The sequence below is a fragment of the Saccopteryx leptura genome, chromosome 1, assembly GCF_036850995.1.
Source record: "Saccopteryx leptura isolate mSacLep1 chromosome 1, mSacLep1_pri_phased_curated, whole genome shotgun sequence".
NCBI classification, from domain to species: domain Eukaryota; kingdom Metazoa; phylum Chordata; class Mammalia; order Chiroptera; family Emballonuridae; genus Saccopteryx; species Saccopteryx leptura.
Window position 1 is genome coordinate 2,284,697 of NC_089503.1, and position 19,076 is coordinate 2,303,772.

Below are 19,076 nucleotides of genomic sequence, written 5' to 3' on the forward strand. Positions count from 1 at the left end.
CTCCCAGGTGGTGGAGGAATTCACCCCCTGTGTCCTGTAGGACCCCTAAGGCCTCGTGTGCCCAGAAGCCTCCCATTCATTCGAAATGCAGCGTACGTACTCTTGTGCGTGGTTGGGGAGCGGAAGCCCACCTATCTGCCTCTCTGGGGCTGTCCAGGTGTCCTAACGCTGGCCAGGAGACGCTCGCCTTCCTCCTGATGCCCGGAGGCTGGGCAGAGCCTGTTCCCTCACACGCGCATTCACTCGGAAAGTGCGGCCTGAACGGGAGCCCGCTGTGTGCCCTGGCTGCCCCCTCGAGGCCCCCGGCTAGGCGGGCTCTCCGCCTCCTCCTGGCGCTCTGCCCAGTTGCTCCCTAACCCGCGCACCTCCCAGCTGCCTGGGCAGCCAAGCCTCCCTGGCGTCCAGCACGGGCTGGGACCCGCTTCATTCATTCTCTCTGCAGGATAAACTGCACCCACTGCGCCAGCACCAACCCAGGGTGGGGAAGAGTCCAGGAGGGGGCCGGAGCGGCTCTGTCCACCGTCCAGGGCTGACTTCTTGCTCTGTGTGTGTGTGTGTGTGGTGGAGGCACATTAAATAAACCAGCCCGGGGTGCTCAGTGAGTACCTGGGAAGTGCCTCCTCAGTTAGGGGACCCTGACATAGCTGGGGGACAGTTACCCCTCTGCCCACTGCAGTGTCTGAAGAGAGGCTGTTGTTTTCTGTTGGTCAACCCATCCTTCACTCGCCCTGGTGCCTGTGCAACGTGCAGGGGCCCAAACGCCAGAGCAGCAATGGATGGCCGGAGGCAGTGTGGGGGCCCCCGAGCCAACTTGCTGACCCCACCACCCACCTCTACACCCGCCTCCATCAGGGAAGCCCACCCAGGGCAGCGGCAGCCCTGACTGTCCAGGATGACAGAACACCCACTCCTCTCCATGTCCCCAGGGGGGTGCAAACGCCTGTCCCCTACCTGCCCAGACAAAGCCAGGCCCACCAGGCCTGCTGGTCAGACCCTGTCCAGAACCCAGCCTAGCCTCCTCCAGAAAGCCGGCATCCTTCCTGCCCGCAGGGCTCCCACTGGGTCAGCCCTGAGCTTGGACGCCCCCTGTGCCCCCCAGGTCCCACAGCCCCAGTGGGCACAGATCCCACTGCCTTCTCCCCGACTGGCCGGGCCTGCGCCCCAGCAAGCCCCCCCCCCCCGGGTTCTCAGAGCGTCCCTGGGACTAACACGCTGCCCTGCCTGTGCCAGGAGGGTCGGTCTCCTGTGTCCCAGGCGCACCTCCTTCCTCTTTATCCCCCAACCGCTTCTCCAGAGAGACCCAGAGCGGGTGAAGGGGGTGCCCAGAACCCAAGGCCGCTCCTGCTCGAGCTGCACGGTTCGCTGTCCCTGCACCTACGGCTGCAGGCTGGAGCTGTCTTTACGGGCGCGGCAGGGGGCACTGCTCTGGGCGGAGCAGGGGGCGTGGGTGGGGCTGAGCAGGTGGGCACAGGTGGGGCTGAGCAGGTGGGCACAGGTGGGGCCCAGCAAGTGGGCACAGGTGGGGCGGGCCCAGAGGGCGGGGGCGGGGCACACAGGTGAATGCGAAAGGAGCAGGCGGAACAGGTGGGCAGAGGCGGGGCGGGGCCCGGCAGGTGAGCGCGGTTGGCCGCGGGCTGGGGCGCCCCTGGAGCGCCGGTTGGCCGGGGGCGGGGCATCTGGCCCGGGCGGGGCGGGGCGCCCCGTCCCCCGGGGACCCGAGGGCGGCCACCGCCCCCTCCGGCCCCGCCCCCACGCCCGGGAGGGGCGGGCAGCGGCCCCCCGCGGCGGGGCTGGCAGCAACGGACGCCCGCACTGCGCCCCCGACGCCCGCCCTCGCAGCAGCTCCCGGCACCGCCGCCCGGCCGGCCCGCGCGGGCCCTCCCTCCTGCCTGGCCATGTCCGCGGCCTCCTCCCCACCCCGGGCCGAGAGGAAGCGCTGGGGCTGGGGCCGCCTGCCGGGCGCCCGGAGGGGCAGCGCGGGCCTGGCCAAGAAGTCTCCGTTCTCGCTGGAGCTGGCGGAGGACCGGCCGGCCGGCAGCGCGCTCTATGCGCCCGCCGCGCCGCCCGCCGCCGCCGCCGACCTTGGCCCGCGGCCGCCCGTGAGCCTCGACCCGCGCGTCTCCATCTACAGCGCGCGCCGCCCGCTGCTGGCGCGCACCCACATCCAGGGCCGCGTCTACAACTTCCTCGAGCGCCCCACCGGCTGGAAGTGCTTCATCTACCACTTCGCCGTGTGAGTATCGCCGCCGGCAAGGCCGCGCTCCGGAGGGGCTCGTGCGGGGGTTCGGGGGTGGCGCTGTGCCCGTGCCACCTGCAGCCACCCGGACCGGACCGTCTGTATTCGAAAGGCAGGCGCGCCGCTAAGAGCAGCCGGGGAGGGAAGGAACGGATTAAGGGGAAAGACAGAAACCCCCGCGGAGAGCCCGTCCCTGGAAGTTCAGGGACACCTCTGGCTGAGGTGGGAACTCCCCACTGGCCCTCCCAGGCACGTGTGTGCAGAGCCGGCTGGAGGAGGATGCCGGGTCTAGAAGTTGGTGCAGCTTCTCCTGCAGGCACGGTCCAGGTGTGGATCATTCACTCTGGGGAGGGATGTGAGCCCCGGGAAGCCTGCCCTCGGGTGCAGGGGACAGAGTTCCCCAGGGTTGGCTGGCACCCTCGACTCAGGAGCTGCAGAGAGGGGAGGGCCCCATGCTCCCAGGTCCAGGCAGACCCTGTGAGTGTGTGAGTGTGTGAGTGTGTGTGTGTGTGTGTGGGGGGGGTTGTCTCCTAGGCCGGCAGGCACCCGGCTGCCCTGGAGGGCAGGAGGCCTGGTGGTGTTCCCTGAGGGGTCAGCACACTGCTGGGGATGGTTCACATCCCGTCAGGCTCATGCGAACCTGGACTGCAGCAGAGGAGCCCCAAGGGGGCACGTGGAGGGGAGGGACGACCAGGCCCCCCCCCCCCCGTGTGTGCCCAGCCTTCCATGGGAAGAAGCTGTGCCCAGGGAGGGAGCCAGGTCCTACCAGCAGCACCTGGCCCTTGCTGTTGCCCTGTGGCTCCAGTTCCCAGAGTGGCATGCCTGGCTGGGGCAGGGCAGGGCACCCCATTGCTCAGGCACAAGGGCAGAAGGAAGTGGACTCCTCCGGCTGCCCCCCCCCCCCCGGGCCTGCCTGGAGCCCGCCCGCAGCCGCGGTGCCACGGCCCTGTGTTTGGCTGCCTGGCCAGCTGCCTGTTGGTGTGGTGCCAACCTCCGTTCTGTGGGCCTTCGTTCAGTTGTCCCCATACTAATTGTGGGGGCTGCACGGGGTGGTCTCCTTCCGGCTTCCTATTGTCATTGCTCAGACCTGCTGGGGCTGAGAGAGACCTGGCTGGGTGGGTGGGGGGGGTCCAGAGCCCTGTGTTCTCCCATGAGGGGCCCCAGGGGTGCAGCAGAAGCTGAGCCTGCCCGCTTGCAACATCGTCTTGGGCAGGTGAGCAGCCGCAGCCTCTCACCTGTGGTCCTCTGGGAGTGCAGGGGGTCCCCCTGTGCCAACAGGGACAGAAAACAATGTCTCCAAAGGCACGGGTGGGCCACCGTCTCCAAGCCTCTTCCCACCCCAGCCCCTGGTGTCGGAAGGCACCAAAGCCGGGCCCATCGCTGGCCCGTGGGAGTGGGGTTCTGCCTGAGGCTGCAGCAGCCGCAGCCATGGCTGCACTTGGGATGTTCGTGTGTTGTGACCTCAAGGGACCCCACCCGAGTCCAGTGCCGCTGGGCAGACACCCAGCCCACGCCGGGCTGGCAGGTGTCGTTGTGCATGTGGGGTCCCTCCCAGCCCTCACCTGCTAGACTTCCTGAGAGGCCCGGGGGTGGGGCCGTGGAGCGGACCCCGTCCAACCACCTCTCCTTCCTGCGGCCGTGGGGGCCGGTTCCTGGCCGAGGCGGGTGGGTGTGGGCAGAAGGCTGCCGGGCGGGGTTGCTGTGCCCCCCACCTGGAGGTGGGCGGGGTTGCAGTGCCCCCCCACCTGGAGGGCTCCCGGTTCTCCTGCGGGGCACTGGGACCCGTGGGCGTGCGGGCCCTGGGCTGCCGGCCACGGCGGTGCTGTGTGGAGGAAGAGGCTCGCCGCGCCCCAGAGGAAGTCTCTGCTTACACTTGTGTTTTCTTCCTGATTCCGATTGTTCGGCTCTCGGAAGTTTGCTCAGCAGACCGCCTCCTCGCCCGGCCTCTCAGGAGCTGGTGGGGCCGAGTGGTTTCTGGGGACAGCAGCCAAGCAGCGTCCCTGGTGGGGGGGGACAGAGAGGGGTGCTCCAAGAGTGACCCTGCCACCCTGGCTGCGTGTTTCTGCTCTTTGGCCCTTTCCCGTAAGAGGTGGCCCCCGGGGACTGCACACCCACCGAGGTCCCCATGGACGGTACCCTGGCCAGGCAGGTGCCCCTCACCCCCAGTGTCTCCAGGAGGTCAGCAGGGCCCCAGACACCCTGAGGGGGGCCTGGCCTTTGAGCCAGGGGGGGTGGATGGCTACCTCTGCCCCCAAGATAGTGACAGGAAAAGAGCCCCGTCCTTGGTGAGGGTTGTGAAATGTGCCACCTGCGGCCTGGCTTGGTTACCAGGCGATAAGGACCAGCCTGCCCTTGAGGCCGGGCCCTATGTGCACGTGGGGGTTGAGGTGGGAACCGCTGTCTGGGGTGGGGGTGGGGGGCGCACAGGGCTGGGCACCCTCTCCCAGGCGCGAGAACAGCAGTCCAGGAAATCCTGTCTGCTCCTTGTCGGGGAACCCCTACCCCATCCGGTGTGCGCCTGGCCTGGCCTGCCTGCCTGCTGGGGTCAGGGAGCAGGACACTGCTGCCCCCGCCCCGCCCCCGGCCCTGCTCACGGGGCTTCCTGTCTCCCCAGCACGATGTGGCAGCCCCCACTCCCGCTGAGAGCGCCGGGTGTCCCGGTGGCCTTGCTGATGGGCCCGGCCCAGTGTGAGCAGTGGGTGGGTCAGGCAGGGGAGATGCCTAGACTGAAGTGGGAGCCAGGGTTCCCATAGCAACCTGCCCTGGCTGCTGGACTGCCCCCTCTCCCTGTGGTGGGCAGAATCAAGGCTCGCCTGGGGTCCTTACCCCCCACCCTGGCTGGTGAGGGGATTCTAGCTGCAGGAGCCCCCAGGCACTGCCCTCCCCCTCTCCCCGCCTGCTGCTGCTTCTCCCCCACTCCCTGCACTTCTTGCCCCTCTCCCAGATCTTGGGCTGCAGGATGACAGGTGACAGCTTTCCAGCTGGTCCTTGCTCCCTCCTCCCCATGCACACAGCCTGAGTCAGGCTGCCACCGTGGCTGTCTGAGCCTTGGCGCCCCTCCTCCTCTGTGACTCAGTTTCCCCCTGCAGTGCGCGGTGCCCCCCTCAAGGTCGGCGTCCGCCGTGGTTAGGGGACACTCGGGAATCCTGTGCTGCTGAGCCCGGGGCGTGACAGAGGGTCCCAGCAGCGAGTGGACAGGGGCTTGGCTCCGTGCCTCCTGTCCTGCCCTGCCACTCCTGCCCTTCCCAAGAACTTTCCGGTGGCTTTGGCGGCACCTTCACAGCGGTGTTAATCATTGACAGCGCTGGGCATTTGCCAGGCTGAGCCTGCAGACAGGCCCCGTGCCCCCACGCTGCCCAGCTGCGGACCCTGCGGGGAGCTGGTCGGGGTGGCGGTGGAGTGGGCAGCGAGGGCGGGGCGGGGCGTGGCACCGGCGTGGAGGACGGGCTGTAGGGCTGTCTCTGCCACCCCTCCTGAGGTGGCCCTTTGTTCCTTGGCCCCGATTCCCGGTGGCACGGGGAATTCCTGGGGGGGCTCTTCTCCCTGTGTGGCTCCCGGCCCCGCCCCTGGCTGTCAGGAGAGCCCTCACTGACCACACTAAGGAGAGAGGCCTTGGGAAGAGCCCGCCCTGCCGACACCTGGCCTGAGTCTCCGGCCGCGGCCACTCCGGGAGCCCTGGGGGCAGTGTGTTCGGGTGCCGGCCCTCAGGGCTCCTGGCCGTGACAGGGTGTGAGTGGGTCAGCGGCGGCCACTGGGAGCTGTTTTCATCTTTACTGGGCACCCAGCAGGGATAGGTGCTCATGAAAGGGTCACCTGGCGTCCAGCTCGAAACCCGGTCCCTGCCCCTGGCTCCACTCCCGCCGCGGCATCAGGCCGGCTGCCCCGAGCGCCACTGTGGGACCCGGGCCTGATGGCGTCCGTCTGCTGCTGTATTTACCCAGCGGCGATCCTGGGTCTGGGAGGAGCGTGAGCTCGGGCCGAGCCGCGGGGGCCTTCCTGAGTCTGGGGGGAGGTTTCTGTAGGCCCCGGAGAGTTTAAGAGCGTGCTTTCTTTTGTTTTATTTTTCAGGAACTCTGTCTTTACAGAGGCCCTACCTGGGTGGTGGGGGGCAGATCTGCATGGTCTGGGCAAAAAGCCAGAGGGGGTCAGGGGGTGACAGCCCTTGATGGTGGGTCCCACTGCTGCCCGCCTCACAGCGTGACGCTTCTGGAGGGTTCTGGGCACTGGGAGACCCAGGCGTGGTCCCGGCGACTCCGAGGAGGACCCTCTGACCAAGCCCCGGATCCGTGTGTCCACCTGCCATGCCTGGATGGCAGAGGCTGGGACCGCTGGCCCGAGGGCCCGTCCTGCCCACCCCGGGGACTCTGGACCTGCCCCTCGTTCCCCTTCTCTGCTGAGCGACCTGCGGGTCCAGGTCCGGGTCCGGGGAGACTGAGGCCCCGCCGCCGGGCACACGCGCCACACCAGGAGAGCCATCCCGTGTCCCTCCGGAAGCCCCACGATGCTCTGGAGCCTTCCAGTGAGAGGAAGCCGCACCCCTGGCGTCCACCTGGTGCCCCTCCCTGGGCACCCTCGACGGACGGCTCTGCCCCAGGAAGCTCCTGACGGCCGCCTGCCCCCGACCTCCGAGGCCGGCAGCGGGCACCCACGTCCATGTCTCGGCAGCGGGCACCCACGTCCATGTCTCGGCAGCGGGCACCCGCGTCTCGGCAGCAAGCACCCATGTCTCGGCAGCGGCAGCAAGCACCCACGTCTCGGCAGCGGGCACCCACGTCCATGTCTCGGCAGCGGGCACCCGTGTCTCGGCAGCGGGCACCCACGTCCATGTCTCGGCAGCGGGCACCCGCGTCTCGGCAGCAAGCACCCATGTCTCGGCAGCGGCAGCGGGAACCCACGTCTCGGCAGCCACCCTGGGGCCCCCAGCACAGCCCGGGCCAGGGCAGCCTCTTCCACCTGCAGGCCTGGGATAGCTCAGGGAAGAGTGACAGGCCCCTCCCTCCCAGAGGAGCCCCTGCCCCCCCAGCCGGCAGAGGGGAGCCCAGGAGAGCCTGGGGCCCGCAGCACAGCCCCGGGAACCACGTGCTCTGGCTAGTGGATCCTGACCGGTTTTATGGGTTGGTTTTCTGCTCCATTACGTCCCTTGTAAAAGTCACATCCACGTTCTTGGCTGGGATGGCTCCAGATATCATAAAACGCGAAGCTTGGGTAGTTAAACCAGTGTGGTGGTGGCCCGTGGACAGACAGATAAGCCACAGGAGCAGACGCTAAGGTCAAGTATAGACTCAACTGTCTGGGACAGTTTAAGTCAAAGATGTAGACAGCACCTCGAAACGAGCAGGAGAGGACGGACCCTTTCACGCGGGGTGCTGAGGAATTGGGTCGGCACCAGAGAGCAGGGCAAGCCAGACCCACTCCTCAGGCCTCGCGCCGGGGTGGGTGCCGAGAGGGCTGGAAACAGCTGCTCGGGACCAGAGGAAAGCAGGGTCCAGAGTCCGGGCCATGCACCCAAGGCTCATCCCCGGAGCGTGGGGGCCGGGCTGGGCCTCTCCGGGACTCAGAAGCCAGGGACATGATGGAAAAGTCGCACGGTGACCCTCGGCTGACGACAGCACTGTGTCCTGATATGCCGTCAAGTGTTGGCTGAGTGTGGGGAAGCCCACACGCTTCGTCACGGCTGTGCCCCGGGGGGTGGGGTCACCGGTCCCCTCCTGAGGGGCACCCAGGCTTCCGTGAGCCCAGCTGTCCACAGCTCTCCCGGTGACCGTGGAACGAGGGGAGGTCTCATACCCCCCAGCCCAGCATGGACTCGGTGGTCCTGAAGGGTGGGTGGCCGAGTAAACCGGTGGACAGACCAACAGGTGGGGAGAGGAGGGGCGGATGGACAGGTGGAATGATGGACAGACAGATGGATTGGTGGGCAGGTGGGTGGATGGATGGAGTGATGGACAAGTGTGTGGAGTTCTGGATGGCTGCATGCCACTCCCAGCACCCGCTGGGCACACTGGTCGGCCCTCTACTGTCCTCAGAGCGGGGGTGGGGCAGCTCTGGAGAGTGTCTGTTGGCGGTTGGGGCTCCGGCCAGCCCTGCCCCCAACACGACTGGTGTGGACCACTGTCCTGGGGGCTTTTTCGTGTGTCCTGGGCCAATGCAGCCAAAGCCTGAGACTTAGAAGGCGGCCAAGTGTCCTCAGCTCAAGGAGGAGACCCGGCCCCGTCATCTTTCCACAGGGCGCAGGGAGCCGTCTGGGGCCTGGATTCCGGAGACATGGGGTGTGGCCAGATCACTGTGGCCGTCCCCGCGGCCGCTGTGTGCCTGTGCGTGAGGGGACGAGCCTCTGGACCCGAGAGTGCGTGGCCGGGGGTTTGGCGTGGGGGCCGGGGGGTCGGTGTGGGGGCCTCGGTCTCTGGCGTTGATTTGTAACCCCCCTCCCCCCACCGGCTGGCCTTGTCCTGGGCCTTGCTCCTGTCCGGGGCGGCTCCCAGCCGAGGCCTCAGTTTCTAGACTGGGCTGACTCTGGTGGGGTGGCCGGAGCTATGTGACGTGTCCGCTTCGATCAGGGCGGCAGCTGTCAGGGCCCCGGGCGCGGTGGGCCGGGGCTCACACACACGCGGTCCTGCGGGCGGGTGAAAGGGACACGTCCTGCCCTTGTGAAGCCCGGGACCTGGCGGAAGAGGTGCCCCTTGGGGACCCCGCCTGAGAGTGGAACCGCTCGGGGGAGCCGGGCCCGTGGCGAGGGGGCTGGGGGGGTACACAGGAGGGCGGGCGTTGCTGGCCGAGGGGGCTGGGGGGGTGCCCAGGAGGGCGGGCGTTGCTGGCCGAGGGGGCTGGGGGGGTACACAGGAGGGCGGGGGCTGGGGGGGTACACAGGAGGGTGGGCGTTGCTGGCCAAGGGGGCTGGGGGGGTACCCAGGAGGGCGGGCGTTGCTGGCCAAGGGGACTGGGGGGGTACCCAGGAGGGCGGGCGTTGCTGGCCGAGGGGGCTGGGGGGGTACACAGGAGGGCGGGGGCTGGGGGGGTGCCCAGGAGGGCGGGCGTTGCTGGCCGAGGGCAGCAGCCACAGCGGCTGGCAGCAGGATGGGCAGGCAGATGGGGGAGTGTACGGGTGGACAGAGGGACAGACGGCCATCTGCAGGCACAGGAAGGAGACCCTCTCCGGCTGGCTGGGGGGGACTTGGCAGGGGCTGTGCGGCCCGGCCAGGAGCCGATGCTCCTTCTGAGGCACCAGGCAGCCACGGGCAGGGTCTCAGGGTTGGGGGTCCCGACCTGGATTGAGCCTCTCGTGTTGCTGGGTGGGGGTGGTGAGGGGCCGAGGGGGGTGCCGAGGGGACACAGGGAGCAAGGTGGGGCCCGGTGTGTGTGTGTGTGTGTGTGTGTGTGTGTGATCAGTGGGGAGTCCCAACAGGGTGCTCTGCCCCTGGCTGCCCCTGACCCACTGTGTGCCCTTGGGTGACCAGCTGACCTCCCTGTGTCTCTGCAGAGGCCTGTCCTCAGGTCATCAGATGGGGATGACATGGGAGGTGGAGGCTGCTCTCTCCCCCCCACCCCCGCCCCCACCCCCTCTCTCCCCTGGATCAGAGGCCGCTCAAGGTCTCCGTGTTCACTCCGAGGAGGGGAGGCACTTCCGGGCACCTCCGGAATGTTCTGACTGCCCTTGGCACGGGGCGGGCGGCGGGGGGGGATGGGCAGGGCCGGGGGCTCTGCTGGCCTGGCGGGCCTGTCCCCGGGGTGGGCCCCACCTCCTGTGTGTGCTCTTATCAAGGCCTGGCTGCCCAGCTCCTGCCGCCTCAAAGTCACGCTGCCCGGGGGGGGCGTCCACGGGCCTTCCCGGCAGAGAGCGTGGGGTGGCCGCGGTCAGCCGGGGACTCTGGCTCGGGGCCCCGGGAGCCACGGAACTGGTTCTGCGTCTGAGCTGGGGAGACTGGAGGCTCCTGGAGAGCCCACTGGCGGCTGGACCTTTGCTCTCTGCACACCCCCGTGTTGTGACTGACCCCGGGGAGCACAAGGCGGCCAGGGCGTGCTGCTCCCACGTCCATCTGCTCCTTGTCCCCAAGTCCCCCAGTGTCTCGACTCCGGCCTGTCTCCCACCATCCATTTTTGACAGGGGCCCTTTGAATAAACCAAACCCACTCATCGCCCAGCAGGGAACCCCCCACCCACCCTGGCTGCTGGGGGCCACCCCCCACGATGGGTTTGTGTAGCAACTTCTGGGAGGTGACACAGGTTACAGGGCGGGATGTCCTCATCGTCACCCCTGGGTGTGGTTCCTGGGTGGTGGTTTTTAAACTTTTGCTTAACTTGAATTTTCTACTTTAAAAATATGGGTTGTTTAACCATAATAGATGGTTGCTTTTTTATAACAGAAGTGACCAAACAGGACCCCAAGGTCATGTCCAGCCCCCCTCCCCGCCCCCTTTCGGGTGATTTCTGGTTGTCATTCCCCCGAGCAAGTTGTCCCGAGGGGATTGAACACAATAGGGGACCCCGCTTTCCGGCCTGGTGTCCCCAGGGTGGCCGGCTCTGAGCCCCGGGGTGCCGTCTTGGCCAGTCTGAGGCCCGGACGGCTGGAGTGGGCGGCTGGGAGGAAGGGGCAGCTGGGCAGTGCTCTGCCCGCCACTGCCACGTCGCTCGAGGAACTTCCCGGCCGGAGGCACCTGGGAGAAGGTGTCGGAGGGACTGGCCTCCCGGTGAGCCCGCTGGAGTGAGACCTGCACGCACCCTGAACACCGGTGCTGGCTGGGTGGGTCGGGACAGTGTGTCTGGACACAGCCCCCAGGGGGGGCGGACTGGCCGGGCTGCCCCCTAGAGGTGTCTCCTGAGGGCTGGGAAGGTCATCGCCAGCCTGGCAGGCCCTGGCGGGAGCTGAACCTCACCGGGTCGGGTCGTTCTGGATTTGGGTGGTTCCTGGTGTCACCTGCCCTGGCTTGTAACCTGACCCGTCTTTCCCCAGGGAGCTGGGGATGGCTTCAAGGTCAGCGGCACCGACCCCGGGGTGGGGGTAGGGGTGAGGGCGCCCCTCCCGTCCTGGCCCGGAGCAGCTGGTCCGCGGCTCACCCCAGGTGACCCAGGAAGGTGCCCGATTCTCTCGGGGGGCCTCTCTGCCTGGACGTGTCACCAACAAGGTTGGACGGTGGCCGTCCTTACTGAGGAGACTCGAGCACGCTCCTGGCCTCGCCGCCCCATCCTAGAGCTGACGAAACCGAGGCCTGGAGCAGAGAAGGGCCCTTCCAGGGGGCGAGCGACACCTGGGCCAAGCTCCAGTCTGGACAGGGTGCCTGTCGGGGCCCCAGGCCCCACCCCGCCATGCCCTGCCGATCCCTGACAATGTCAGCATGTTGCAGGGGTAGGGTTCACAGAGGAGGAGACGGGGTGCTGGGGGCGTCCTCCCTCCTGGTCGGGGGGCTACTGTCCTCAGAGGGGAGGCGAGGGGCTGGCCAGTGTCACTGGCTGCGGTCAGCTCCCTCTGCTGTCCTGGAGGGGACTCAGGATGGCACCGTCGGCATCTGCCCCGGCTCAGGGGTTCCAGCCTCACCCAGGGAGGCGCAGCCCCCGGGAGGCCAGGAAGCCTTTTTGGAGAGCTTGCCTACTGCTGGCAGCTCTGTGCTGGCCGGTCATTGTCCAGGGGCTCCTGCCAGGCGGGCAGAGGGACGGCGGCTCCGCGTCCCCGTGGCTCGTAGGGGCTTCACCTCTGGAGGCCTCAGCCGCCTTCCCTGGAAACGGGGATCGTGACAGTTTCAGTGCACAGAGCGGGTGTTTTCCTAGCGGTCCTTTTTAAATTTATATTTTCTAGTTACACAACGATGTTGTTGCTTGTGTACGTAGATGTTCTGTGCAACCAGAGCAAGGGCTGTGGAGGACTCGTACTTGCGATTTGGTGTCTGTGGGGGGAGGAGGACTCCTTTGGTCTTAGACGAGCGAGCCGACCGGTAACCAGACCTGGGTCAGAATCGGGCAGAGGTCAGCATCCGTCCCGGGTCAGAGTCGGGCAGGGGTCAGCATCCGTCCCGGGTCAGAGTCGGGCAGAGGTCAGCATCCGTCCCGGGTCAGAGTCGGGCAGGGGTCAGCATCCGTCCCGGGTCAGAGTCGGGCAGGGGTCAGCATCCGTCCCGGGTCAGAGTCGGGCAGGGGTCAGCATCCGTCCCGGGTCAGAGTCGGGCAGGGGTCAGCATCCGTCCCGGGTCAGAGTCGGGCAGGGGTCGGCATCCGTCCCGGGTCAGAGTCGGGCAGGGGTCGGCGTCCGTCCCGGGTCAGAGTCGGGCAGGGGTCGGCGTCCGTCCCGGGTCAGAGTCGGGCAGGGGTCGGCGTCCGTCCCGGGTCAGAGTCGGGCAGGGGTCGGCATCCGTCCCGGGTCAGAGTCGGGCAGGGGTCGGCGTCCGTCCCGGGTCAGGGTCGGGCAGGGGTCGGCGTCCGTCCCGGGTCAGGGTCGGGCAGGGGTCGGCGTCCGTCCCGGGTCAGGGTCGGGCAGGGGTCGGCGTCCGTCCCGGGTCAGGGTCGGGCAGGGGTCGGCGTCCGTCCCGGGTCAGGGTCGGGCAGGGGTCGGCGTCCGTCCCGGGTCAGGGTCGGGCAGGGGTCGGCATCCGTCCCGGGTCAGGGTCGGGCAGGGGTCGGCATCCGTCCCGGGTCAGGGTCGGGCAGGGGTCGGCATCCGTCCCGGGTCAGGGTCGGGCAGGGGTCGGCATCCGTCCCGGGTCAGGGTCGGGCAGGGGTCGGCGTCCGTCCCGGGTCAGGGTCGGGCAGGGGTCGGCGTCCGTCCCGGGTCAGGGTCGGGCAGGGGTCGGCGTCCGTCCCGGGTCAGGGTCGGGCAGGGGTCGGCATCCGTCCCGGGTCAGAGTCGGGCAGGGGTCAGCATCCGTCCCGGGTCAGAGTCGGGCAGGGGTCAGCATCCGTCCCGGGTCAGAGTCGGGCAGAGATCAGCATCCGTCCCGGGTCAGAGTCGGGCAGAGATCAGCATCCGGCTCCTTCCCCGTTTCCGCTCAAGACGCCGTCGAGGGGCAGTGGCGTGTTCTTGACGAAACGTTGGAGGTCCGTGGGGCGAGCGGGCGCCAGTCCTCCGGCCGCGAGCCTTCTCGAGGTTTCCGCCTCCGCCGCAGCCCGTGCCCACACGCGGCCGTGTGCGTATGTCTGCCTCCCGGGAGGGCGCGTGGCGCGTTGGGGGGTCGGGCCCTTCCTGGCCGGTTTGTGGACCTGCTCCCTCACGTGGCCGGACGTCAGCCTGGACCCGGTGGGGGACGCTGCGGCAGGGGGGCCGAGCCGGCCGGGCTGGACCCTTCCCGGGAGCGTGCGTGTGCCACCCGTCAAGGAGCTGGACAGGCAGTGACAGAGTCCCCTTGGCGGGACTCCAAGAGGAGTGGAGGGTAAGGAGGGTCCAGCAGATGGGCAGAAGGGGGCCTGAGGTGACAGGGGCCAAGCGGTGGCCCCTGGTGTGGGGCAGGATGTCTCTGGCGGGGTCGTGGGCAGCGGGTGAGCCCTCTGTGGCTTTGTGAACTCCCCTCGGGGCACCCTGGTGTCCGGCAGGAGGTGGGTACCTGGAGGAGGTCAGGACAGGCTTGGGCTGTGCCCCCACCCCCTCAGCGGCCCCCTCTTCTGTGGACGAGCAGAGCTGGGCAGGGCTGAGTGGGGGGGGGGTTGGGGCCCTTTGGTCTGGTGTGACCAGGCTTTCCCAGGGGCTGTGGCGTAGCCTGGAGGGTCAGCTGAGGAGCCACAGGAAGGCAGTTAAGTCTCAGGAAGTGGCCCTCAGACGCGGAGCGCCAGGGGCCCGTGCGGACAGCCTCGGGTGCCGTGGAGGGAGGGCCGACCCCGGCCCGGCCTGGACAGAACCCCCAGGGTCCTCCGCCGTCCGCCTGCCACGCACCCCTTCTCAGAATAACTCTCTGCCGGGATGTCACCCGCACACAGCGTCGGCCGTGGTCAGTGTACAGCTCGACGGGTCTCCGCACCGACGCTTGCGCAGCTGCCATCAGCACGGTGTCTCCCTGTCCCCCTGTGAGCCCTCTGTCCTGAGCCCCCGGGCCCCGCCCCCATGTAAGCGCCATCTGCATTCTGTGTCTACAGGTGGGCTTGCAAGGGGTGGACTTCCCCAGAAAAGGGGCAGTGTGCCCACTCTGGTCTGGCCCCTTCTCTCGGCGTCTCCGGTGAGGGTTGAGGGGCAGCAGCGCGGCTCCTCTCGGGGTGCACGGGCCCCCTGGTGACTTGTTTGCGTGTCCCCAGCACTCTGGAGACACACCGGGCGGCTTCCCGCGTGGTGACCCCCCCCCCCCCTGTGAGCGGGGGATCCATTCAGTCGTTCTGACTGTTCAGAAAGTCGGGTTGCTTTTTCCTTGTCTGTCAGTCCCAGACGTTCCTGACTGTGTTCTGCGGACGTTCCTGCCGGATTGGGGTCCGTCCTTCCCCGAACTGTTCTTTCAGAGGGGAAGTTTTTTACTTTTCACGAAGCCTGATGCGTCCTCTTGTTCCTGTGGGGTGCGGTCTTCTGCCGACTAAGGACCCTTCGTCTAACCCGAGGGCCCCAAGGCGTCTCCTCCAGACGCCGTGTCCTCCTTGGTCTTTGGCGGAGGCCTCGGTAGGCTGGGGGCTCATTTCTGTGTCAGGCCTCAGCACGTGGGCCATGCATGTCCAGTTCGGTGTGCTGGAAGGGCTGTCCCTCCCCGTCCTGTCCAGTGCCCCCGACCCAGGCGGCCAGGGCAGTGATCCGTGGTTCTGGGGCTTCTCCTATTAAGGAGCCTTCACTCCCTCCTGTCCACCTGCTGGACACCAAAGGCCAATCCTTGGAGTGTCAGCAGACCCAGCAGGACCTGGAGCCCTGACTCACTTGACCCATCACGGGTCCCCGGGACTCGGGGGGAAGCCATTTCTCGGATGAGCCTGACTCTGGGTTTGTGGCCGAGGGTTCTATGTGTGTGTGTACACGCGTGTGTGTGTACACGTGTGTGTCCTTCACTCACACAGAGAGAGCCAGAGGCCGTCCCGTGCATCCTGGGGTGAGGCACCTGCATGCAGAGCGGCAGGGTTGGTGCCGGGCAGAGCGGGCAGAGCGGCAGGCGGGGGAAGCCATCGTGAGGAGTCTGAGTCCCCTGAGATGGAGCATGGGGGTGGGGGGACAGGCGGGTAGTGGCGGTGGTCGGTGACTTGGGGCTCCTGCCTGACACGTGAACTTGGCTGGGTCCCTGCCCCTCACCTGGCCCCCTTCCTTATCTGGGGGTACAAGAGGACCATTCCTGCCCTGCCAACCCCTGCTTGTTTGAGGAGTGAATGTGATAGCACCATGAGTATTGCAGGTTCCATAATGTCTCCGGGGCATTGAGAGGACACCCTGACCTTCCTGGGGCCTCCATAGTGTGCGTGTGTGTGTGTGTGTGTGTGTGTGTGTGTACGGGGTGCTCACAGCTCTGTGCCAAGACTCAACCCCAGGACCCCCCAGCACACTGGAGTACCCAGATGGACAGGAAGGGAGGGACTGTTGGTGAGGGGGTAGCATGGGCTGGGGTGGGGCTGACACCCAAGACCTCTGTGTCATTTGGGGGAAGAGCTTCCTGTACCTGCCGCCCCCCAGCTTGGCCCCTGGGGGGTGCTTTCTAGGTGGAGTGGAGCACAGGGTCCCCATTCCCAGTTTGTTCCCAGGAGGCTCCCAACTGCAGGCTTGACTCACTGCGGTCAAACCTCCGGAAGGTTCTGCGTGTGGCCGAGGACTGAGTGTCAGAGGGCAGGACAAGGGAGTCGGAGGCTGGCCAGGGTGGTTCTGTTCTTTGTTTTAAGTTCTTTATTTTATAACAGTGAACCGACAGGCTGGGAGGGAAATGGTGGCTGAGGGCTTTGGTTTGCTTGGGGGCCTGGTGGGCGGCCGGACCCTCCCACCAAGCGCCCCTCCTGGTCACCCTGCTCAACAGCTGAGCAAACCGGGCTCCCGTGCCCCGGGGACGGACAGGTAGTGGGTGCCGCCGGCTGTCGGGCATCTGAGGCTCATTGTTCCCCAGCAGAAGTGATGCCTGTGCCCGCAGAGTGGGTGGGCGGCCGGGCCCGGGGCTCTGAATCATCTGTGACCGGACGCGTCAGCCGGCGTCCTTCTCCAGACAAAAGGCCTCTTTCAGACTCCCCCGGGCTGGGTGTGGAGGCGGCCGAGGCGAGCTCCCGGGAGGGAGGGCGGACAGGGCGAGCCACACCTGACGCCTGTCCCCTCTCCACGGGGGCTTCCCGCAGCTGGGGAACTCGGTGAGGTGCGAGGGTGAGGTACGAGGAAGGGGGCGTACACAGCCGGGACGGGTTGTTCTAGATCATGCAGATGGTGGGTCAGCCTCACCGGAGGCAGGCCGGACCTCTGCATGTGCCTGGGTGCTTTGTGTGGACTTGCTCGTGGGACCCTCTCCACCTCCCTACACCAAGCCTCGTTTACAGATGGGAAACTGAGGCACAGGGTGCCGGGCTAGTGAGGGGCAGAGCCAGATGGGAGCCCGGGTGTCCAACTTCAGAGATCAGCTGTGTGCGTGAGTGGGCGCACGTCCATGCTTAATACACTCCTTTTTTGATTGATGCCAAACACGTGACGTGAAATGTACCGCATGAACCATTTTGAAGTCTACTCGGTGTGTTCGCCATGGTGTGCAGCCCTCCCCACCCTTCCTGAGCGCCCCCATCACCTGCACAGGAAACCCTGCACCTGCGGCAGTGACGCTGGTGTCCCCGCCCCCGCCCGACAATCCCCATCCACCCTCTGTCTCCGGGGTTTTGCTGGCGATGGATTCGCACGGTGCGTGGTCCTTGACAACGGCTTCTTTGACCTCCACGGTGCTCCAGGCTTCCTCCCGTGGCGTCAGGGGTCGGAGTTTCCTTAGGGCCTTTAAGCTGAGTAATATTCGGTGGTCTGACGGACTCCCTTCTGTGCGTCCACTCGTCTGCCTGTGGGTGGACGCTGCGTGGCTTGCACGCTCGGGCTCCGTGAGCCTCGCTGCACCTCTTGTTTGCACACCTGGTTTGGATCCTTGGGTGTTGACACCCAGGAGTGATTGTGGGTCATGTGACTGCCGGTCAGCGCTGCCCCCGGGCTCTCCCCGCAGCAGAGCCTCGCCCTGGGGGCCCATCCACAGCCGGTCTTGGTTTGAATCACATCAGTGCCGCCCCCCGCCCCGCTCCTGCCTGTCCCCATGACCCCCTAACTCTGGCCCTGGATGAGGTCCCTTCCACTGTGCCCTCTCTGCCCACCTTCACCCTCTTACACTGGGTACCCAGGCTCTCCCAGGCCAAGTTCCTCCCTCCACCGGGAGGGTCCCCCGCTTCTGTCAGATGACACCGTGCTCCTGTGGCCCCGTGTGAAATGGCAGCTGAGTCTCAGACCCCAGTGTCCACCTGTGCTGAGAAGGAGCCACACGGATGGTCCCTCAAGGCCGTAGGCAGGGACAGGACGTGCCCCAGAACTGGATCTTGGGGAGGGGCTGTCCCCCTGGAGGGTGTCGTCCTCTCTCCTCCCCACTTCTCCCGCCCCTCCCCCTTCCCAGCGCAGGTGCGGCGCCCACGGCTGCCCTTGATGGGCAAGCTGCCCGCTTCCACTTATGAGCCCAGTGCTGACGTGGACGCTGAGCAAAGCGAGGGCGCCAGCAGAGGCAGAAATATCCGAGTGAAGAAGAGACAGCAAGTGAACCCAGACGTACGTGATGAAAACAGTCTGAGTTGTGAAATCGAGGCCCCTCGTGCACGCTGACCACTGGCGTGTCTGTGGGTCAGTGAAGGCTCCCCGCCATGCGCGTCCCCTGTGGCGGTGGCGGAACGGAGGAGGGGCGACCTCGGTGCACAGCACACACCCTCAACACCCCCCCCCCCGCCTGCCACACGACTGATTAATCACAAGGGAAGTGTCACTTCCTCCAGGGACAAACCTGCAGACCCCCTGACCTCCCCCAAGTGGTCCACGTGGACGTCCACAGGAACCGGACAGACTCAATGTCAGGAAGCCCAAATGGGTGTCCCTAAGTTAGGGACACGGGCTTGCGTTTTATCGGGAAAGGACGGCTGACAAAGCCACGTGGAAGGAGCACTTTAGAAATGTCAAGGTCAGCACACGTGAAGAAGGACTGGAGACCAGGTCGGGCGGAAGGGAACCGGAGGGAAGGGGAGCGCTGCCTGGGACGGGGGCTTGGCCCCGCGGGGGGAGGAGTCTGCCGGTGGGGCTGGGCGTGTGCTGTGCGGAAGGTGGCCGTGGGGCGTCGGTGCGACCTGTCCCGATGTGGACAGCTGCCCCGCGCTCACGGAGAGAAAGTCCTTGTCCCTGAGAAATGCACTTGGAGCGATTCAGCAGCAAACAGGCATGCTGCCTCCAGCCTGTCAGCCTGTGTGGGCGGTTCCGGTGCCCTGGGGGAGGGGAGGGGGGGAGGGGGGGAGGGGAGGGGAGGGGGGAGGGGAGGGGGGGGAGGGGGAGAGGAGGGGGAGGGGAGGGGGGAGGGGAGGGGAGGGGGGAGGGGGGAGGGGAGGGGGGAGGGGGGAGGGGAGGGGAGGGGGAGGGAGGGGAGGGGAGGGGAGGGGGAGGGGAGGGGAGGGGAGGGGAGGGGAGGGAGGGCAGGGGAGGGGAGGGGAGGGGAGGGAGGGCAGGGGAGGGGAGGGCAGGGGAGGGGAGGGGAGGGGAGGGGGCAGATGGTAGTGCAGGAAGTGGCCACCGGACTGTTGGTGAATCTGGGCAGAGGGTGGCTGGGGGTTCCTTGTGCTGTTCTTGCAACTGTTCTGTAAGATCGAAACTCAACCGCATGGAGAAGAAGTGACCACGGAAGGAGCAGCAGCCGCCGCCGTGACCACGGCCGCGTCGGCTTTCTGTGCTGGGCCGCGCTGATAAGGAGCGTAGCCTCAGAGACGCTGGTGAGACACT

At 67.1% G+C, this 19,076-nt stretch overlaps 1 protein-coding gene across 9 annotated transcripts in view; it reads left to right on the forward strand.

Annotated features, from left to right (window-relative positions):
- Positions 1-1,763: 1,763 nt before the first annotated feature.
- KCNQ1 (potassium voltage-gated channel subfamily Q member 1) overlaps positions 1,764-19,076 on the forward strand; it is a 322,087-nt gene continuing 304,774 nt past the window's right edge. For 5 of the 9 annotated variants that reach the window (XM_066378775.1, XM_066378950.1, XM_066379042.1 and 2 more), the window contains exon 1: positions 1,764-2,233. In XM_066378775.1, coding sequence (XP_066234872.1) covers positions 1,896-2,233 — 338 coding nt within the window. In that variant the 5' untranslated portion in view covers positions 1,764-1,895. The remainder of the gene's footprint in view (positions 2,234-19,076) is intronic. The other 4 variants (XM_066378860.1, XM_066379223.1, XM_066379133.1 and 1 more) reach the window with 1 other exon arrangement.